The sequence below is a fragment of the Pseudoliparis swirei genome, chromosome 12, assembly GCF_029220125.1.
Source record: "Pseudoliparis swirei isolate HS2019 ecotype Mariana Trench chromosome 12, NWPU_hadal_v1, whole genome shotgun sequence".
NCBI classification, from domain to species: Eukaryota; Metazoa; Chordata; class Actinopteri; order Perciformes; family Liparidae; genus Pseudoliparis; species Pseudoliparis swirei.
Genome location: NC_079399.1, coordinates 13489198 through 13512842, shown reverse-complemented (window position 1 = coordinate 13512842; position 23645 = coordinate 13489198). Strand labels below are relative to the sequence as shown.

Genomic DNA, 23645 nt, shown 5'->3' with positions numbered 1-23645 from the left:
GAAATACTATGACATTATTTAAAAAATTATACTACTCATATAGTTACTCAGAACTTAGAGAAACGGAGCAGGCTCAAAACCTTTATTTCAAACAAACTTGTACAAATCTCAACGTCTAAACATACTGTTTAACTTATACTACATTTACAAAGCAAAAGGCAAGGTTTAAATAAATAAAAAATACGTTGGTTCAGTTTTAAGGAGTTGGAAATATATAACCTATGTGACTAGCCAACAATAATCAAACCATCGTCTTGCCTTGATTTTTAACACGGCCGGTTGCGATAATTATGTTAATGAGTTATACAATATATGGACAATAACCTCAAGTTTTACATCAAGATAAATTGACATGACATTTATTTTTGCTGACCGATACTCCCCGTTAAGTTTACATGCATGTTTACATAAGAATGTGATCAACATTTTAGCCAACATGATGCCAGAACAAACAATAAACACGGGGTTTTCACAAATACAAGACTTGCACATTGTGTGAATTAAGTTTTGCTATTTGAATAAACACATTATGCTATTAAATTATCCTTATATAAATGGCATCAAAGTATCTTAAAATATCAATACATTAATATGAATATAATAAATCAATTATTTCTGGGAAACTGCATCATCCAACATTAGAAGTTAAGGTCACAGGCCGAACTGGAAGCGCAACAATGTTCAGTGAGCGGTCAACATCTGCTGCCGTTAACATGAACGTACCGACACCTTTTAAATCCCGTACTTTACCGCCGTTTCTGCCGTAGTTTTCATCAGTCTCTCATTTCACTGATGTTTGGTTCCCACAGAAAATAAGTTTAGTCATCACTGATTTAATTTTTGAGCATCGACTGACTATGAACGTCCTCGTGAAAGGAACAGCATAGATGGATTTGACCTTTTCAAACACAGATGCGTTCAAGACTTCCCCACAATTACACTTGCAAATTGATTGATTGCAAGATGTTTGAAATATTTTTCTTGCATCATCAAAATATCCGGGTATTAACGATATCTCTTTGAGGATAAAACATTCATAAGCCGAAGGGAAAGCCAGAGCAATCCCTCACTTGCAATTCTTCAAGAAAAATGTACTTTGGAAAATATGTTCAATAGCATTCTTGTCGTGAGTTAATGTAGAGGAGAAGATCAATGAGTCACATTTGTTCTTCAAGTTTGTTTACTCCATACAAAAGAAACAGATGAAACAAACACTGTTGCTGGTCGGTGGATGATGTTGAAGTTAACGGAGCCAGAATAACCATTTCCCAGTTTCCAGTCTTAGCGCTACATTAGCCAGCTGTTAGGTTCCTATTTAACAGAATGCAGAGTGGTGTAGACTTCCTTATCAAACTCTTTTTAAGAAAGCATATAAGCATATTTCCCAAAATGTAAAACTATTCCATCAAGCAGTGTAGCACTTTATCCAACACAGAAATGTGCAACGGCAGTAGGACGAGAAACAATCGCCCCGTTGTCTGCGATCATTTATGGATTTTACATTGACGAGAGCAAAGAAGCCATCTCACTCTCACAAGCGTGCATGCATTCACAAAATCACAATGGAAATTGTTAATGTGGCGGAAGAGAAGCATCTTTTCTTAACATCGTGCCCATTCCACAAGAGTTTGGTTTAAATATTGCTGAATGGAGTGAGAAGCAGGAAGTTAATGCAGACCATGGCATCAAATAAGAAATCGAAAAAAACCACAAGTTCATAAAAATACCCACAGAACAAGCAAAAGACACTCCTGGAGTTTTTTTTTTTCTCTTTGTTTGAGGCAGCCTGCAGGGACGTTGGGCCAGTGATCAACCGGGAGAAGAGCAGGAGAGTCAGAGCCAGCCGCTCACCTCTTTTTTGGGACCTGCGCGGTGCGAGGCGGGGTGACAGGACGTCCTGCATTCACCCCGCCGTACTGGTATTTTGCTTTTTTTTCTGACGGCTTCAGGATCTGAAAGACAGGATGACGGTCCCGATGAATACATTTGAAGGCCAAAAATCAGCTTTTATGTTACGGTACAATAAACGGAGCGTTTCCTACCTGAAAGGAGCACATAAGGGACTCGTCAACACTCATCATGCCTCCTGCATTGTCAAACTCCCCGCAGTAGTTGGGGGCAGAGAACAGCGTGACCAGCTGTCGCTTGGCAAAGAACTCATAACCGTCTTCAACAACCTGGAAGATAGCAGGATTAAAGCAGGAACAATAAGTTGATCCACATAAAATGATACATCACTGACTACATTTTGAGCAAAATGGCCAAAAATTCACCGGTTCTAAATTGGAACTAAATAAGCAATTTAATTATGTAACCTTGGGCTCTAATATTTTCTGACATTTTGCAGGGGAAACAATTAAACTGATAAAATAAAGAAAATAATTAGCAGGTCTTGTTGTAAAGTTGTTCTGTCTTAATTGCCTTAAAAGGGTCAAACATGCAACAATTTCCAAAGAAACTATTTATAGATCAAAAAACAATCCCTCTCAGTCATCACTTATGAACCACTAGTCAGAAGTGTGTGGCAGTGTGAACATCTACACAGAGCCTGTCCTCATTTTCTCTCTTGTGTTTTAAAACCGAATGACTGTGAAACAATCAGAAAATAACATTTCAATATTCTAATTAAAAGTTTTGTGTTGACGAACACCCATCGCTCTATTAATTCATCCTCCATTAGAAGAGCGTCAGATTTTGAATACCGTGTATTAAATCATCTTTATCAATAACAATTATTCATGCAATAATGTGTTGATAATGTTATTGTTGCAGCTGGTAACGGTAGAGCTAACTTAAACAACTTATTAATTAGGCTATATACACTACATTAAAGTTGATAAATATTTATTAAAAATCAGATAAATGTTGTGGGATAAAAAAGTACAATATTTCCGTCTGAAATGTAGTGGACGTACCTCAAAATTGTACTTAAGTACGGTATTTAAGTAGCCTAAAAGTACTTAATACATTCAAACACTGCTAAAATAAGAGCTGAGAGTCCATGGTCCACCCACCTGTTCTCACATCGTTGATTTGTACATACGCCCCACATTGCAATAATACAGAGTTGATGATTGGTAAAATAATCACAGAACAGCACAATAATTACTTGGTGTGCTCGGCAGATAAGGTCCAGGTCGTGGCGGTTGAGAAACTTGCTGACAACATCGGCCCCAAAGGTGAAGGAAACTCCTCGATCGTTCTCCCCCCAGCCCTGGACGTCTTTGTCTGGGTCGGACCACAGCAGGTCACACAGCAACCCTGACCAACAGGAAAGTCAAGCAGTCAATCCCTCTGACGAGATGAGTCACTCACATTACATTTGATTAACTTTATCTGGACATTCATTTTTTTCTGACACACGATACTATTGCATGTTCATATTATCAACCGATACTATATTAAGCAACACACCTGTGTCTGGGACATCAGTGGGTCTCATAATGCGCCGAATTTGTTCCATGGACTGTAGATCAGGTGAGAGCCCTGAGGAGAACAGATCATTGTAAATGTGAATCAGAGAAAAGATCCCTTTTATTCATCCTTTAACTAAATGGAAATACAAAAATGTAGTTACAAGTATTGTAATAATGTGACAAAAATGGGATATAAAATATAACCATAATGTCATTAAATGATTCATCCCAATTGAATAAATACTAATATTCTACCATGTAATATTGCCCTTACAAATAAAAATACACCCCTCATTGAATACTGAAACCCTGATTAAAGATGCAGTGCATTAAATAATGACACAATAATTTACTTTAAACAGGTCTACTGTACGAGGCATTATCCACGTTATGCAGTGGCTGCTACATAACACTCTTCACAAACCTCCATGGCAGCAGAAAATCTTTTCATCGATAATCGCAGCAATGGGCAGACAGTTAAAACAGTCTGTGAAGGTCTTCCAGAGCTTTATGTTGAACCTGCGCTTGCCTGAGGAAAAAAAATTAAGAAAAGTGTCAGCCAAAAAACAGACAACAAGCAATTGTTAAAAACCGTTTACTAATATTATTGTGTTATAGATTCAGATTTTATAATTCTTCTGAGTTTTTGGAGTACCGTATTTTTTGCACTATAGGGCGCACTAGATTATAAGGCGCACTGTCAATGAATGGTCTATTTTCGATCTTTTTTCATATATAAAGCGCACCGGACTATAAGGCGCATTAAGCGGAAAAAAAACAGTCAGATAAGTCAGTCGATCAAACTTTATTAAACGCGTTCACAATAATTCTCAACATTATTCAAACGTTAATGAGCGTATTCACAATAACTACCAACCTTATTCAGTTGTATTTTGGGATCCTTATACACACACTGTAATATTATGGTGAAGCACAGTATTGTAACGGACTGAGGGAAATGTTATGTCCGGATGTAAGTGAACGTCTCACGAGCTGGTAGCTGTGAGGCGTGTCTGTGATTGGACAGCGAGTGATGTTGTTGTGTGTGTGTTGTTGTGTTACGCCGTTCGGAGCAGAGCTATGACCCGGAGCAGACGTGAAGCTGGTTTGGAGGTTTCACAGCGGTTTGTTGTCGTTTTGGCGCAGGCTACGGCCAACAGTAGCTTGTTCTATGTTCCTTGAATAAACACCCTATAAGCCATCTACGTCTCGTAGCCTTCCTGACCCAGGGTCGCTACAGTATGTATTACTCCGCGACGCTCCTGGCTACGGTAGCCGTAATGCTGCAAGCGGTGCGGCTTTGTAGTTTACCAAAGTCGCACTAAAACATTTTGACTTAGCGCCGTGAGCGCCTTGTACAACACAAAATCGCTTAGAGGTCAGTAAACAAAACCAGAATTAATCCATATATACGGCGCTTCGGATTATAAGGCGCACTGTCGTTTTTTGAGAAAATTAAAGGCTTTTAAGTGCGCCCTATAGTGCAAAAAATACGGTAGTCCAACTCACAATTAGGACTGTGCACAGTATGTATGTAGCATAACAAACAGGTGTGTTTTCCAACTTACACTCATCATAGAAGCCGTAGATGCGGTTGATGGAGGCACACTCGTGGTTCCCCCTCAGCAAGAAAAAGTTTTCTGGGTATTTGATCTTGTAGGCGAGCAGAAGGCAGATGGTCTCCAGCGACTGCTTCCCCCTGTCCACATAATCTCCCAAGAACAGATAGTTGGCCTCAGGTGGGAAACTGCCGTACTCAAATAGCCTCAGCAAGTCTGTGTACTGGCCATGGATATCACCTGGAAGGATATGTTCATCAAATTGTTCAATGAGGTCTAAATACAAGTAGCATTACAATCTTAATCAATAATGTAAAATTAATGAACAGATTAGACAAATCATTTTTGAGTGACTGTTTTTAAAACATCCTGGGGATAGCGCAGGGCTTAAGAAGTCATGCTCAGTCGCTTTGGTTGCCTCTAACGATCATAATTGTTTTACCACCCTGCATTGGGATACATGTACATACAAAACAACTATAGTGATAGGTGCTGTCCTCACCGCAGATTTTGAGTGGAGCCTCCAGTTCTAGCAGGATCGGCTGACTGAGGAAAATCTCTCTGGACTTGATGCAGAGCCCCCTCACCTCAGCCTCTGTCATCTGTACAACCTTCCCTGGACGACATCCTCGCACTGAAAGACAAGAAAAAAGAGGGTTAAACATCGACTGATTCTAAAGTATTTGACACTAGACATTAGAACGATTAAGTATCCTGTCACAGCAATCAGAACTATACGCATTAAACTCAACATGATGACAAAGGGACAGGTAACTACATTTGAAGGCTAAATCAGTATTCTGGCCACAAAAAAAGTCAGTGCATTTAAATATGTAATTTAAGACAGCATTAAATCAGTCTGAACTGATGTCAACTGATCATGAATGACCTGCCTGTTTCACATTGATGTTCACAAATATTACTGATGTTGACAAAAGCTTCTTTTTTTTTCAAACAAAGACTCAGATTTAGTTGTCATCTACCAATAGATATTATTCTACCAATTACTTTCAGAGCGATACCACATTCCAGTCAACACAATGAAGCGGGGAGTGAGTGAGGGCAGTGTGGCGCGAGCCCAAACACTAAACCTGGAGAGGTGTTTTCCTAAATTTGTTTTTGGTCTTTTGTTTTGTTTTCATTTGTGGAACAAAGTGTTTAAACTAATGATGAATCTAAAACAGTCGCTGGTCATGCAGGTGATTTCCTTTGTGAGGGGGCGTGTCCGGGGTGGTAGCCGACGTGCTAGCCTAGCTAAAGAGAACAGTTTACGTCGTAATGTTACTTCTTGGCGACCACATAATTCCACGGATGTTTCTCTCCCCGCTCCATTCCGTCCTTGGTGATCACACCGTCTGGTCTGTGTTCACGTTAGTCGGCTGGTTTGCCTCCACATGTTGAAGTTAGGGCACTGGTCGACAGAGACCGTGAGCTAGTTAAGCTAACTCTCTAGCTGGATCATTGTTACGCCATTCTCCCTGTTTTTACGCACAGCGCCACGACAAACGTTGATTAACGATCCAACATTAGCGAACAGTTCGCGACACTGTGACATCGTGCGATCGTTCACTAACGTTCGCGTTTCTCCGGCAGCAAAGAGCTTTTCACGGTTAACGTTAGCTAACGTTGCTGTGGAACAACAGCGGAGATCCTAATGTTTTTAACGTATCGCAAAGTTACTAGTTACAGACAATAACGTACAATTCAGTCATTTTATCGGTGAAGGACACGGGAAGAAAGGTTATCATGGTGCTACAGTACCTTCCAGTAGTCGAGATATGAGACTGTCAATGTTCAATTCGCTTTCCGCCATGTTTGTGAGACTCACGGAACAAGGCAGAACCCGGGTAAAAGAGCCCAGAGTGTTGACTTGTAGGCTCAAAGGAGCTTTAGCCTTCCCAGGCATGTACACCACTTAGAACACACATAATGGTGGGATAACTAAGTAGACTTCGCTTCTCAAGTACTGCACTTAATTACAATCTCGAGGTACTTCTGAACGAAAAACAATAAATAAAATGACAATAAAATGTGTAGTGCTTATAAACAGACTTTACTTTGTGGTATACTATTGAATCAGTCAGTTTTTCATTTAATACACTCATATATAGAAGACTTAACGTTCTTTTTTTCAAAAGTATGTTTGCTTCTATTTGTTTACATTACAACAATGGAGAGTTGGGAACAACTGTGTGCACAGGTGCCAGACAAACACATACTTAACTTAACTAAGGTCTGCAAACTTTAAGGCTCCAAATAAATAGTTTAATCTCTTTTATTATTATTTTTCAAGGCTCAATTCTGGTCTAAAAGATCTTCCAGGCCAGTCTGAAAGTGAAGAACAGGCATTTATTAAAGAATAAACAATTCAAATCACTATCAGCTTCCACAAGAAATGGTTGAAAAGGAGAAATGTATGAATAAGAGAAATAAACGATTAATTTAAAGCACATCTTTGCAGTTTTGTTCCCAGCAGAGGTGACATGAAGTAAGGGGGAAATAATGCTGACTCATTGTGTAAATGTCACTAAAGATAAGATAAAGATGAAAAGGTTTTTATTATCATTGTAGTGATACAGCGAAATTCCGTTTGGTAGCCCTCAGCCAGCCAGCAGCAGCAAACAACAATGATAACAAACAACATACAAAGGTAAGATGCAAAATACAAAATAGGGAAAAAAATGTCAAATCTCAATCTTGTATGTTGTGTCGACCTTCAAAAACATGAAAACAAACAGCAAACCAAACTACAATTAGTTATTTGAAAAACATCATGGCATAATGCACAGGTTTGTTTCCAGCACGTTTAATGTTTACAAGAAAGTGTAGCAGACGTTCTGATGGTACATTAAACACATTCTCTCTTTGTTCCAAACTTTTATATTTTCATTAAACCATGCTTTAATAACGTCTTTGTGTGTTGTGTGCACAGGTGTGGAAGGTGACATATTTCCTTTCATTGGCCCAGAATGAGTATTTTGGCCAAATGTTAAAAGGCCTCTGAGCTTTACCTCGGCGATCGAACAGCAGCTCCATCATTATTTAGTCATCCAGTGTTGTTAGTTGTGGAAATGCAATTTTAAATACAGGGTGTTAAGAAGAAAAAACCTGGTGTTATTCCATATTGTTCTTGTTGCCAACAGTATGTGTGTCTCTTCCTCCCATTCAACCCTGTCTGAAGCATCAAGGCCATTGGTTGTCCCTGAATGTAACACTTTACACTTAAAAAGGTATCCTGAGAGGGCATGAATGTCTAAAACAATAAATGAATGGTTATCTCTCCAATAGTTTTCCAGACATTTCCCTTCAAAACCACAACTGTCTGATCTAATGGTCATCAAAACAACTGGAATACCACAAGTGTCCAGACAAACTTTCATGAAAATCCATCATACACGTAGCTTGATAACAACAACTATCAAAAAGCAGTTCCTTTCATTTCTACTGCCTTCTCCACTTTACTTTCATGAGGTTTAGAGCTGGCGAGAATTAGCCAAGCAAGAACAACGCCAGCCAATAAACTGACAATTCCCACGATCACTGGTACCAACACGGGCATGGAGGAAGGGCACCTGGTCTCAGGGATGGGTGGTGCAGGACTGTCGACTGTGGATGCTGTTGTGGTGGTTACTGGTGGACTTGGTAGGCTGTTGATCTCAGTGAAGATGAAGGGATTGTCCTGTAGGAAACATAACATAGTTCAGTGCAGAAATATCACAAAGTAACTTTAAAATATATATGGGAGAATCTTTGTGAAATTGTGTCCAAATATATTGAAAAGTCAACTACAAAGATCCACAATTTTGTTAAAGGATTCTAGCTTTGATGAATCAAGATGAGACACAGTGTTCTGTATAGATGAGCCATGTGGAAATAAATATCTAAATAAATGAATACAGACACATTCTAAAGCGTATACATGTTACATTAATCCAATCTAATGCATGGACACACAGGAACCAAACAAACAAATTACAAAAAAAATGTACAGCATATTATAGAAAGTAATGTTCCATAATTCTTACCGCTCATATATTTCATTATATTTGAGCTGTGTTTACAGAATGTATCGCCTTGTTCTACAAGTTCACTGCCATGTTATAGTTGTGTCTTTATTCTACGATAGGCAAACAGTCTTATTTATTATATATTCAACACATTTGTTTTTCATAAAAGTGAGAGTAAACAATACTTAAAACTTAACTCTTAACTGAAATTAATAAATAAATTGATATAGTTTGGTGAAACAATAATAAGAGAGAGGTTAGCAGTGGGATTTGTCTCCAGACTTCATAATTCTCCAAACATATACTGTACCTCAGAGGGACAATGGATCTTAGAGCGGTCGTATGTGAAGTTGTTGTAGGTCTGCTTTCTGCCGATGGGCTCCAGCTGAAGATAGAAAGAACAACTCGCTAAAACCATCAAGAACACGTGGAAACACATTCTGCTGCAGTTTGGTGCATCACTGCTCCAGGCTCACCATGTTATTCCACAAGGCAATGGCCATCTCAGCATGAGCTCGCTCACTTAAGTGGAAACAGTCCAGAGAGAAGAAACTTGCGTCAACCTCACCCTCCTGGTGAAAGGAGTTGGTTTTTAGGATGGGTATATTTCATTATTTATTTCTGAAAGCTTGTTTGGATACATGTGTTTGTCTCTGTAACTCACTCCAATATGAGGAATGAAGGAATTGTGTAAAAACGGTTGAAGGATAACCGCAAAATCTTCTTTTCCATGATAGCGATTTCCAGAAATAAGATGTTGGATCTCAGCCTGGGGGGAAAAAAAGGGAATTTGCGGAATGACAGCGAACCACATTTTGGAAATAAATGTAAATGATTAAAAGAGCTCTCTGTTTTCACCTGATATTCACGATTTATTTGTTTTATCTCTTGAAGCTCTGGGGAGTTTTCAGATGGGTTGATAACACATGGACATCTGGTCCTGTGAAAAAGATATTCCAGTTTATTCTTTTTTTGCTGCATTAGGATAGAGCTGATGTCAAATCAAAGAATCATAATCGGCAAGTTGAAATGACAAAACAATTCTGACTGAGAGACATGCACTTATGAAAAGATCAACACACAGAATGCTGAATAAAATAACACATGACTAACTTCTGCTTTTCTTATTTGGAAAGCTTGTCTTTTAATTCTCACATCTGCTTGAGAACATCTAGATTGTCATAAACTGCATAATTAATAAACTCCATCTTGATGAGAATTAAATAATTTAGGGTTAACAACAACACTCGAAGGACCAATCCTTTGATGGTTACACCGTATTGGTTTTGTTTTACCATTTGGAGGCAGCAGAAACATGGTTTGAATTGCAAAAATCAGGCAATAGTATCATTCATTTGGAGTCGTGGTCGGTCCACCAACACATGTATATCCAACATTCACTCTCTTTTAGCTGTGTTTTGGTCTCCACCAAGACCGAGACGCCCAGATGCTAAAACAGAGAGAACACGGGCTCAACAAACCTCTGCAAGAGTGAACAGCCGAGTGTGTCCCTCTTAACTGATTTCAATGGATCTATCTGCAAGATTGCCACAAGATTAACTAACAGCCTCGGTACCTAAAGATACAATCAGAGAGAGAGAGAGAGAGAGAGAATAAAACATGTTACACTTGTACTAATGAGAACAAGATACAACAATGACTTACCGTGTTTAATATCTCACCTCTTTGTAAAACATGTCCAAACTGAGCATAATATTGTGGCTGTAGTTCTTGGGCGACAGATTATTCTGCAGAACAAAAACATGTTGTAGTGTAGCTCAAAAGCATACAAGAGAATGTGTTTATTTATGTACAGCACACACATTTTAAAGAACACCTACTTGGTCTCTGCAGTAATTGCAAAGATCATTTCCTCCAACAAATATTGTCACAAGTTTCCAGTCCTTTTCAAAATCCACCTCCTGTGCATCATGCAAAAAGAACATGAGAAGAGGCCGAAACTTTTGAAACAATCTGATATAATTATTTCATTTAAACTTACCTTATGATCCCTCATGGTCTTGATGAGAGCTTGTACTTGTACTGGGATATCTCTGTAACCCAACAGCAAGTAAATAGGTGTTGGTTAGGAGATGATGGGGCGTTCAAAAGTGTTTAACCCGAGTGGAGGAAATAAAAGAGTATGCACATACGAGGTCTTAGCTCCAGCTCCAGCTAAGTTGAAGGCCTTGTGTTTAGGGCCTTGGCCTGTGGAGAACCCCTTTAAGGAAGGGTTGAACTTCTTCAAGATGTCTGTGAAGATAAAGAGGAAAAGGGATTGTGAGTACCAGCTGAGAGGTCGTGCACAGCTGGTTCCTGTCACTCCAGCAGCTGAGGAAACGTGTTTTCTCCATCTATTCAACCGGTCCCCAGACTACAAGTGAAGCCTGTGTTTGTGGTGGCTCCTATTTAGGTATATATGCCTAAGAAACATTGATCCTTATGTAAGAAGAGAAGACTACATGTGTATAACTTATGGGACAGATCTGGACCTGAAAGAAAATTGTTGAGAAACTAAAAACTATCAAGGTTAAAAATGTTTGATACATTTCCAATACTCATAAAAATGCTCCTCTGCAACATAATGTCAGAGATATTGTTATTCCTGTCACATAAAGTGTCTCACAGACGCATCATATTTTCCCCAAACAAGTGGCATAAACTCACTTGGGAGTGTTGTGACCGTCTCCAGACTTTTATCGCCTCCGATGCTGCAAGAAAAGCCCAAAAAACATCAGCATGGCTCGTGAGCTATGACTAATAATAATGTAAACCCCATCCACGCAACATGCATGTCGAACCTCCACGATACTCCTTTATAGTCTTTGTTTAGGCCAAACAGGTTCTTTGCCTTAGCGCCAGTGCCTGCCTGGGAAAAGAAAGCCAAATATTGGGGAAAAGAAAGAAAGATATTATGTTGCAGAGGACAGGAAGACACTGACAAGTTTAAACTAAACACATAAAAGGGATGATCATCACCGCTGCAAGCTTTGTGGCTGATAACAAATTGATTAGAGAGTTAATAGTTTACTTTCAATAGCTGATTCAGGTTCACAGGTCACACAAAGAAACATATTCTACAGTGCATCGGGAATGTATTCACAGCGCTTCATTTTTTCCACATTTTGTTATCTTACAGCCTGATTCCAAAATGGATTAAATTCATTATTTTCCTCAACATTCTACACACAAAAACCCATAATGACAAAGTGAAAACTGTTTTTTGCAAATTTTTGCAAATCTGTTAAAAATAAAGAACGAATGCAAAAAAACTAAAATACGTCAAGTATTCATCGTCTATGCTAATTAAGGTAAAACATGTGTGATTTTCACTTTTTACATTAAGTGTATTGTTCTTGGATATTGTGTTAGGACACTCACCGTTGCAGAGTCTCCCAGAGCTGCCACCACCTTGATGTCTGCTGGTCTCAGCTGGTGAACTAGAGTTAAAGACATACACAAGTTTCAACCTACTGACAACAAGATATACCACAAAGATCATCCTAATATAATGTCATATTTAGCATTTAGACATCTCCTATTATGATATCCTATTTACTGCAACCATTTCCTCTCAGTTTAAAAACGATGTGAATACATTGTAAATTAGTCGAGCAGCTGTTTGGCACGTTTTGGTCCCAACTCCACACTCTGTCAAATCTCTCGCAGATATTTTGATCCCTTTATGAACCTTTTCATTAAGGGTTAATAAAGAAGTTAATAATTTGGACGTTGTTATGGTAACTACAGCAAAGTGCTGTCCCATTCGTATTTAAACCATTTCAAGCTCTTACTGTCTCTCACACTCAATCATTTACCTAGTGACCTCAGTAGGTCCCAGAGAGTTCAGGGTTTAAAGCCTTCAGGGGGGCCTTGGGATTGGGCCATAGACATAATCCAGGTGAAAGTTGGTGTCGTGGACATGAACCCTTTCAATCTTAGTATCACGAGTGTACATTACTGTCTTGGTTTCAGCTTTCTGATGAAAGAGGACATTTAATCTCACGGCGACTGACTGCTGATAATGCAGAGTCTGTCTCACCTGAGGTTGGCACAGTTACAGATGGAGCAATGTCCACACAGGAGAAATCACTCCCCCAGTTCTAAAATAGAGAAAAATGCCCCCAGAGACAAAGGGAACGTTTTGAGAACAACTAAAAATTACAAACTCAAAGTTGTTCAATTAATAATCACACAAAAAAGAAGCTAAATGTAAGACTTGAAAATGATTTGTTGATTATAAAATTAGCTGATGATTTATGTTCTAATAATGAATGAACGAACTGTTTTAACACTATATGAGATTCTGTTAAATGTTAGCTTTAGTTAATACATCTATATATTCTATTTGTACTAGAAGTCACTTCTCATCCTCTCAGAAAGAGAAGACATGCTCACTGTGATAGGTCCTGGGGTTGGAGAAGGACCGGGATACATGTAATTGCTGTTGTTATAGGTTCGGATGTACGGTGAAGTCTGCGGACAAAGGAGAGGACTTGCATTACAGGATGGCCTCAAAATATAGTGAAATTAAGTACATTCAGCAATAATACATACTTTTAAAAATAACATCAGCATTGGAAATACAATTATAGCATTTTCCTGCAGGGTTTACAAAAACACATTCACCAGCATATAAAGCACTGTCTTTCTACTAAATTCAAATTTTTCACCTTGGTTGGACATTTCAGTTCAGGGTTTGAAGAAAAGTTCTGTAGGGTCGTCTTATTGCCTAGAGGTTCCAGCTGGGAAAACACGAGTTAGAGTGAGCGCTGAGTATCATTCAGCATTTTATTATTTAAAATGTGATTTTCCTTTCAATTTAAAGCAGGGAATACGTGGGGATTATCCTGCATGTATGTATGTATGTATATATGTACCTATCTATCTATCTATCGATCCATATATATATATCCATACCATGTTGTTCCAGAGGGAGCGAGCCATCAGCGTCTGGGCCTTCTGGCTGAGATGGAAGCAGTCAGCGCTGAAGAAGGAGCGATCAGCACGGCCATCCTGTGGAAAAGAGACACTAAATGTATGAACATTAGAGATTTCTGACTTTTCCTTCAAAGTTACAAAAAGAAAAAAATATATAGTTGACCGAAGCCTTTCTGACTTTGAAACTTTACTCCTCAAATTCAGATCTTTATGATAATAATAGCAGACCCCCAAAAAGCATGTATTTGTCTCGAACCAAACGGCAAAGAATGTTGTACTGTCAACCTTTGATTGGACTAATGACAAAATCTTGACCTGGTTAGTTTGAACTGCCAACAATAACTGAATGCTACACCTCTGCTAAACACTGTCTACTATCGCAGAGGATTCTAGTGCTAATCCTGTGTTCATGTATTGTGTAAGTGATGGGGCCCAGACTAGCATAACGTCTGTGCAGTCAGAGCTTCGTTACTGACCGGCAGTTTGGGGACAATGATTTCTCTGAAGAAAGGCTGGACGACCACTGTGAAGTCTGAGCGAGTGTCGTACTGGCTTGACTCCACAAGTCCGTGCAGTAAATGCTTGAAGAAAGAAAGAGAAGATCTCAATGCCGAAGACAAACTGGACAGTTTATCATTCTTAGTTTGATTTTTAGGGCAGTCTTTCCTACCTGATAGCCTCTATTGATGTCCTCCACCCTTTGCAGCGCTGTAGAGCCGGGCTTTGGCAAGATAACACAGGAACACATGATACTGGCAAAGGAGGAAAAACAAGTTGTTCATACCACTGTTTATGATCATTTATTCGATGTTCAATATCAATGAGATTTTGAATGAGCCGATTAAAGCAATACTTACTTTAACAGCCAAGTGGGACATTTAAGTGAAGCGTCAATGTGCATTTCTCTCAGAGGAGTTATATGAAGAGGTTCTATTAAATTCACCAGAGCTCGGGGCACCTGACAGAAACCAGCTCAGTTAATGCTCATAAACAATCAACCAGACCAGCGTATATCTATATATCACATGTAGCGGCATGTTTTATGATCCGTACCTCTTTGTGTAGATAATCCAGACTCTCTCGAATATTACTTCTAAAATTCTCTTCAGAGTAAAGTAGCTGTAAATAAATGGAAAACATGTTCACGTTGTGTCTTTTGACCCCTCCATGAAGCGATTGATGAATTATAACTCCACATTAGTACTCACAGAGTTGTGGCAGTGGTCACAGATGTCATTTCCACCAACAAAAAGGGAGATCACCTTCCAATCTGATTCAAAATTAATTCTCTGTCCAAGAAGAATGTAAGTAGCATTTAGTGTCGTTAAACGAGAAGTTCTTTTATAAGGATGTTTGCCAATAGGTAGAGAATAAATATCAACTTGTAAACTTACAGGGTCATTCTTCATCTTTGCCACCAGGGTTCGTACCTGTGATGGTATGCTCCTTAAAACACAAACATGCAAAATACCACAATGAAATAGCAAATATTTTCACCAGGCAGTTAAAAGCTTATTCTATTTTAACAAATAGCGAGTAAGAAGACCTTCAGGCATTATTTATATCGTCAAACGGATTTGTCTGAATTCAAGAATGAACTTTATTTATTACTTTTCATAACCTCAACTGACACTAAATGATATATCTAATGGACTCGTGCAGGAGTGTGACCAGCTCTGATCCTCTGCTAGGACTCACTTGCTCTTAGCTCCCGCTACAGCCTGGTTGAGGAAAGCCTGAGGAGTGTTCTGCTTGCCCATGCCAACAGAATAGCCCGTCAGGTTGTGGTTAAAATGTTTCAAGATGTCTGTTATAACAAAGTAAAGAACAATACAAATCTCTCAACAACAAAGCCTGACTTTATGTTATTTGACACACGTCTTTAAGAAGACTCACTGGGCAGCGTGGTGACTGTTGTGAGGTTTTCATCTCCACCAATACTGAAAAAAACATATAATATGATGTTGAAAATACTAAATAAAATTACATTCCAACTGAAGACATGGATGGTCAAAGAACCACATGCATACCAACACTGCAAAACATATTACAGAAGCATTATGTTGGCATGTTGTGTGATCATTGTGGAGTTTGAAGTTACCTCCAGGATAAACCTCTGTATTGATTCAAGACGTCCAGGACGTTATTGGGGCTGCCTGCGATGCCGTTCCCTGACTGACGGAGAGACCAGGACAGTGATAACATGAGACAGAAGTTCTCCATATTTTACAGTAAACCAGTATATCAGGCTAATGTACTAAATTCATCTGTCCATATCTCTAATATGATTATCTTGTAAATATCTATAAAGGCCTTGAGGTCTTTGGACTGTTCACACACTTTACTTTAACTTCAAACACACATAGACTCACTGTCAGAGAGTCTCCCACAGCAGCCACCACTTTTATATCTCCAGGCCTGAGCTCATGGACTGGGAAATAAAGTAGACAAGTCAGAACAGTAAAGCCACTAAGAGGAACAAGTTAGACAACACACGACTTTCAGAGAGAATGTAATGTAATACGAGTATAATATGTGTATTTAAGAGATAATATAGTAGTTGTAAATGCTGTATAGGAAAGAAATAATAGATTATCAGAAGCAATATCACATAATATAAAATGACATAAAAGGTAATATAAACATATAACTTATAGTAGAGAAATATTCAGATTATTTAAAGATGCAAGGAAAAAACAATTGTATATTCTTTTGTGTCAATGTGATGCCTTTGTTCTGTATTTGTATCATCTGTTCACGTATCATGTACATCAACACAATCTTATCAATCAATTTAAAAATGCGTGTCTTGCAACATGAAACTTCTATCCATGAGAAATGACACATGAATACACATTATGTATGAAATCCTCCACACAAGTGAGAGTGACCCTGATGCCTCACATGTAAGTGTTCACCGTTTTACTGTACCTGAGGTGGGTGTGGAGGGTGAGGGCCCGAGGTCTTCGCAGGGCATCACTGTGCCTGTAAACTGACCGCACACACAGAGCAGATCCAGTCAGAACTAAAGCGTATATGCTGCCACGACCTCCATCGGGCCTTACCACTGTACTGTACTCACTGGGAGAAGGAGAGGAGAGACATCACCAGGGTGATATGAAGGAGAGTTTCCCTCCGTCCTCAGGAAGGGTCGGTCCTATGGGAGGGAGGCAGATAGCCGGAGAGAAGGAGAGATAAAAGGAGTATTTTCAAGTGCAGTACATCTAAATGGCGCATGCTGATATAACTGCATGCATGTGAGATTGTGCCACCGTTTCTCACCTCAGTTGGACACGGCAATGGGATGATATTTCCACTGTCTTCTGTGTTATGTTGCCCACTTATGGGTTGCAGCTGAAAGGCAGAAGGGACAATGACTCTTAATTTTTGTTTGTTTGTGTGTGTGTATGTGTGTGTGTAATGTAACTTTATACTTCAACTCCACCACAAATATTATACTTTTTACTGCATTAAATTTGTCTGCCAGCAAAGCTTCATCCCCTTGCTGCCCAGTGAAAAACATGTATCTCCTAAACTTGTCATGATCCGGAGTTTCTGTCTTGTTTTGTGTCTTATTTTGAAGTCCTTGTGTCACCTGTCTCCCTGTGATTGTCTGCCCTGGTCCTGATTGTTTCCTTCTGTGTGATTGCTAGCCCCGCCCTCATTGTGTTCACCTGTGTCTCGTTCCCCGTTGTCCAATCACCTCCACTTCCCTGTGTATTTAAACCCTGTTTGTCTCATTCCCCAGTGTGGCTTCGTGCCATGTAGTGTGTGTAGTCGTACTAGTCTTGTGTAACCTGTTTCAAGTACAATTAAATCTTTGTTTCGAAGAATTGTCAGCATTTGGGTCCTCGCTCTCGCTACGACACCAGTGACAAAACTGGTGGTTATGACTTAATTGTTCATGATTTAGTCTGCCTTTAGAGGTTCAGAACATTCTCCTACTTCTCTAGCTTAAGAAACTATTCAGAAAATGATGCTACAAATATATAATAATCTTATAGAATATAATGCGTTGCTGTTGATTAAACTAACTTTGACGGGGAACATTTTTCTGCGAATGAGTACTTTTACGTTCGATGCTTTGAATAAAAGTTGTACTAACATATTTATTACTTTAAAATGCTTTCAATGCAGGTGTTTTGCTTGTAGTGGAGTATTTTCAGTTTAGTATCAGTTCTTTCCCTTGAATAAAGGAGCTGCACACTTCTTCTACCACTGTGTGTGTGTGTCTGTATGAGAAAGAAAGAGAGTATAGGAGGTGGAATAGATTGTTTGAGTGCTCACCAGGCTGGTCCACATCTGGACCATCAGTGTATCCGCCTGCTGTGCTTCTTGTTGGTCAGAGAGAGGCTTCCCACTCTATTAAAAACAAGAAAATAAACAACATTGTTCTGTGCATCTGATTGTCACGACGGGCAAGCATTATTCTGAAGATGCCTTCAGACGTCCTTTTACAAACATGCAGAGCACCACACGTAGAAACTGTAAATTGTTAACTCGTTAGCTATAGAGGGGGTCACTTCCTTCTAGTTTAACAAATACAGTTAGTGGGTTTGGTTTCATTTGAGTTGTGATCACTCAGCATGGTAGTTGTGGCATGGCTGTGAATCTGCATTGGTTGGAAGTTAACTGGGTCATATATTATTTTTGCGATGCAGATGCAATTTTGTATCTATTAACTGATGTTTTTGAAACCCACTAATCTGCGTCTTCCAACTTCCAACTGTGTTTTGTTGCTTCCCTTTACCCTAATTGTTCTATGATTAACACTCCCCTCCACTCCAGTACAGTTTGACAAGGGATGCAAGCGAACTCACCGAAGAAGGGCCTGTGATGAAAGGTGTGTTCTGCACAATGACGGTGAAGTCCTCTCTGTCGCCGTACCAACGCCTCTTTATCATGAGCTCATCCAAAGACTCCTGCTCAGTGAAAAGGTGTTGAGAAAGAACATTTCACAGCAGTGGAAAAAAAGTGAAGGACTGAATGAAGCTTTCAGAAATTAATAATCTACAAACCTGCAGAGCATGACTCAGTATAGCCCTTTGAAGTCTGGCTTCTCCCTCGTCGTTTGACTCCTTGCATCGACACATCCTGTCAGTATAACACATTTGCTCATAAAAACATACTATGTATATTACTCTTCATAGAATAATTATCTTTATAGTGTTTGAATAAGTCTTCAAACAAAAAAATAATTTCATTAAGCCAGAAACTAGTCATTTTACAAATAAACTCACATGTTGTGGAAATTGTCATGCTCTCCATCCCACAATGCAACACTGACGATGGCTCGCTTCAGCTGCGTGAAATCAAATGTTAATTGTGTAAATATAAGCAATCCAGTTATTGCTACTGAATGAAAAATACTGTATACAATCTGAAATGTACCTGAGAGTGCAGCAGCTGCAGAGCATCATCCACCTCTTCAACCACGGCTTTGATAACAGATGGAAACTTCACACAAACACAACAGTTTGCAACTTTAGTAACCGTGAAATCAATTTGTCATGCATTAAATTATTTCCCTGTCTTGTTTTAGCTTTCGTGGGCCATTCATGAACTGTTGGTGGTTCTGTCAATCAAACTAAAAGTAATGCTAAATGCCTGAAATAAATATAGAACGTAATGTTTTATATGTATTATTGTTCATGGGGCGCCTGCTCCACCAGGTGAGCGACACATGCTACCTGCAGACTGATGCTGAGGAAAGATGTAAAAGAGAATTCATAGAAGGACTTAGAAAAAGACAATTGCGGTGCTAAGAGAATACACTTGCACTTGTAGAGGCCAACTTTTATATTTTAGCCTTTCAAAAGGCCTTTTTAAAGAACTTTGTGTCGACAAGTCACATTAAAAAAGGGGTGCAAATAATCAAATTAATGCTGGTTGAAATTCATTTGCCTAGGTTTCAGGGTCCTGATGTTAAGTAAGGCTTAAAATGTAATTTATTCTATTTGTAGCTTTCTTTGAGAAAAATCTAGTTAAGTTATCTATATGTTATAAGTTGGACTCTGTAACTTCTGGCACACACAGTTTAAAGAAACAGCTCTGAAAATCTATTTATTTTTCCAAACAATCGTTTTGTAACTTCAATGAAAGTATTTAGCTGTTTACCTGATGCTGCTCACAGGCACAGCGCTGGCCTACTTGAGCAAAGAGAAGAACCAGCTTCCAATCTCTATCCAAATCAATGACCTGCAGGGGCAGAAAAAACATTGGGAATTATTTTTCCTTTTTGATTATCTAATCGTGAACGTATCCCTAAACGTGGTAGTACACATACTGAAGCACCTACCTGACTGTTTTGGAAAGAGAGCGACAATTCCTTTGCCTGCTCCACCAGCGAGCTACAACAAGGAGAAAACCACAAATCATTGGACGCAGCCTGACATTGGTCCGGTATTGTTCATGTTGCATGTGTGTCTGTACCTGTGTTGAACAAACTGAGGGGCATACAAGTTTGTTTCCTCTGAAAGAAGACTGTTGAGTGCAGGATTGAACAGCGTCATCAGCTCTGATGGAGAGACATGAAGACAAGTTTAACCCCAACACCCAGAGCTTCTTTCCCCACATGGCTTGAAGGTGAATCCGCAGCAGAGTTAAAACTATTTATATATTATCAAAGTCAAATGAAATGAAAAATGTATCTGCAACAATCACGAAAATGTTTCAATCATTTCAAAGAGCCACAGTAAAGAGTTTGTTGCCATTTAGTGGTGAGGTTGCAGATTGAAACCAACTGAAACCAACACAAACATGTGAAAATGCTAAGTTAGTGCCAACGTTTGGTTTGTCCTTTCTGGGTTACTGTAGAAACATGATGTCGGCTGCATGCAGAGGACCAGCTGTTTATATGGCTTTTCATTTTTAGGTGATTATACACTGAAAAAAACATACTTATTAATACTATATTGTATTTATGATAATAGATAAATGCTGTACATCTTACCATTTAAATCATTTATAGTAAAAAGGGCAAATATACTGGTTCTAACTTTTAACAAATAAAATCCGGTTTAATTGCTTAAATGTTAAATCATACTTCGATCAACGACCGGGAATATCCTGCTTTGTGTCAGACAGTATTTTATCTCTATCCAGTACCAAACATTTTATTTCATGAATGGCTTTCAAAAAATATATTACAGACCACAGGCCTGGTGGTGTGTGGCAAGTGTATCAGGGTTAATTTATAAAATGATCATGATCAGTGGAGATATCAATGTAGTAAAGATGCACAGTGTTTTAATAGAAGCTCATATAAACCTCTTCAGGTGAATTACAGCGTGTATTCAGACAATAATGAGGAAAGATGTTATATTATATCACCAGCCAAGTTATGAAAGGTTTCCAATCAAGCCTGTTTCATTGCAACGTAAAGAATAAGAGTGAATTAATGAAGGAAACTATCCAAGAAATAGGCTTAAAGTCATGTGAACACGACAAACATCAAAATAAAACTTTGAATCTTACCTTTGAGTCTTGATACCACCTTAGTCAGCGCAGTGCTGCAGGAAAAGAAAAGACCACGGGCTAATGCTGTGTCTACATTGTTGAATAAACCTTGAGTTGCAAATATCACTCTCTAGATGCAGCTGACTGGTGACCGGTGCTCACCTGTGCATGGGAAGTCCAATGGAGGAGAGCACAGCCACATTTGAGGGCTTCACGCTGTTAACTTGAGAGAAATACATTGTTTTAAATTGAATCACATGTTGTATGTGACATGTTGTCAATAAGAACTGAAAAGCGTTTGTAGTGGATATAAAAAGAGCTGATAATCTGTATGCGATTTTACATTTTTACTTCAGTAACAGAAAGAACGCTACACTCTAAATATACTCCATGCAAGTATTATAAGTAAAAGTATTAGCAAAAGTTTTTATCGCAAAATATCATTAAGTATCGAAAGTATTTTCTACAAATAAATCATATATAAAAAAAGTATCGAAAGTATTTCAGTAATGGAGGTCAAATAAATATAAAAACAAACATATTAATATATATAATATTTACTTCAGAATTGCAGTGCAATAGAAGTATTATGATTAAAGGAGTATATCTGGAGTGTAATATCCCTTCTTTTACTGAAGTAAATCTTCTGAATACTAAAAATCACAAACAGATTATCAGCCTTTTATCTATCCACTACAAACACACATAATTTCTGATTTACAACATAAAATGAAAAGACTCAATTAAAGTACAAGTAAATCAAAGTTGTACTAGAATGAATAAATTCAAGTTTAATTTGATCACTCATGTATTAAATTGCATTATAATATCCACTGGACCATTGACGTATTTGCTGGTATAGAAAAGTCATTGGTATACTAACAAACTTATATTAGGTATTCCATTGAAAATACACTCTAAATTGCTTATTGATTGGGAAAATGAAGTAATAGTTGTAATCAACTAAACATATAGCCATTAATATTAGCCAGTCTCTAATAATCTGACTTACCATTTGAAGGGGGCAGCTCAGAGGGAAACATCTGAGTGCACGGCAGTCCAGTTACTAAATGAGAACACCATTAAAAACATATAATATGTAGATACATATAATATAGTAGATTAAATATAACTTTTAACAGCATGCAGTGTATTTAAATGTGACTGCTGAGCAAGGTACATGTACTAATATTCATGCGCTCATCTCAAAAGTGCTCAAACCCACTCCTCTTTAGAGATGCACAAATATATTACATTAATATACCAGTATAAAAGCTACATAAGTGGATCAGATATTATTTTATTTTTTTCACTCATGACTTTTAACACCATGTTGTTATCATTTCAAAAGAAGAACTACAGAACCATCAAATCCAGTCCACCTCTCAAATTATCCTTAGTATGTTTACTACATGAATTATAATGTTTACAACAGTCATGATCAGTTTCTCCGGTTAGATTCTTAAACTACAGCAGACCGTCATGAGCACTAAGTTAAGCAACCAGGAGAAACCTTTAGTCCATGTGAGCCCCAGGACTGTGAGCAGAACCAGCTGTGGAAGCATCATCTCTCAGATTTCTCAGATTTTGTCCTCGTGGATCTTTTCTGCTGCTTTTCCTTCTTCTCCGCTCTCTCTGTTTGCTGGTCGGCCGTCTTTTCATGTGATTACTATTAGTATCTATGTGGTTATACCTGGACAGCACCATAAAAATGAACAGAGGGGAGGGACTGACTTCATTGTCCAAAGGTTTTACTGTAAAACAATGTCACTGATAGTGAAACTTTTATTGTAATAATGAGAGAGAGTGAACCTCAGGGTGTTAATGACATTCTATGTCTAGACTATCTGAGGTCTTTTTTGCTGAATCTATTAATATACTTTACGACATAATAGCATTACTGAAGCACGACTCGTAGTTGTCATAACATGTTACCACATGACATTGCTCTTGGTAAGCTGAAGCTCAGCCACACTGTAATACTACTGCTAATAATGTGTAATCAAGACAGTTAGAGTTGCAAAAAGATTAGTTTAAACTTTAAGGTTCAAGTATTTATCTACTACAGAAAGCATTATTGGTTCTGCTGGTGGACATAGAAGAGAGTGAGGTATTTTTCTATCGGTATTATATTTGTATTTGAACCACACTCTGCATGAAGATAATGCACTTACTTAATATTGTTATCTCTTCTTTTTTTACAGAACAGCAATGTTTCAGTGTTATAAAGTTTGACTATCTCTTATCTCTTGTCTGATTAGAGC

The 23645-nt window shown here is 38.4% G+C and overlaps 2 protein-coding genes across 2 annotated transcripts; both read right to left on the bottom strand.

Annotated features, from left to right (window-relative positions):
• Positions 1-68: 68 nt before the first annotated feature.
• Positions 69-6816, bottom strand: LOC130202775 (serine/threonine-protein phosphatase PP1-beta catalytic subunit-like). Its single transcript, XM_056428523.1, has 8 exons — positions 6737-6816; positions 5478-5609; positions 4985-5215; positions 3841-3945; positions 3415-3486; positions 3110-3261; positions 2043-2177; positions 69-1952 (listed from the first exon to the last, which is right to left on the bottom strand). The coding sequence occupies exons 1-8, from the start codon at positions 6786-6788 to the stop codon at positions 1848-1850; spliced, it is 984 nt and encodes a 327-aa protein (XP_056284498.1). The 5' UTR covers positions 6789-6816; the 3' UTR covers positions 69-1847.
• Positions 6817-7548: 732 nt separating this feature from the next.
• Positions 7549-21620, bottom strand: LOC130203022 (phospholipase B1, membrane-associated-like). Its single transcript, XM_056428920.1, has 40 exons — positions 21544-21620; positions 21400-21434; positions 20356-20440; positions 20222-20273; positions 20041-20121; positions 19315-19380; positions 19164-19225; positions 18942-19017; positions 18744-18845; positions 18211-18285; positions 17206-17277; positions 17006-17080; positions 16855-16915; positions 16296-16354; positions 16025-16098; positions 15820-15863; positions 15622-15730; positions 15318-15369; positions 15132-15212; positions 14977-15042; positions 14781-14881; positions 14594-14675; positions 14400-14504; positions 13903-13998; positions 13656-13727; positions 13381-13458; positions 13025-13085; positions 12364-12422; positions 11784-11851; positions 11650-11693; positions 11136-11235; positions 10985-11036; positions 10824-10904; positions 10665-10730; positions 10464-10558; positions 9841-9922; positions 9647-9751; positions 9459-9554; positions 9293-9367; positions 7549-8654 (listed from the first exon to the last, which is right to left on the bottom strand). Exons 1-40 carry the CDS (start codon positions 21618-21620, stop codon positions 8394-8396), a joined length of 3183 nt encoding a protein of 1060 aa, XP_056284895.1. The 3' UTR covers positions 7549-8393.
• Positions 21621-23645: the final 2025 nt, after the last annotated feature.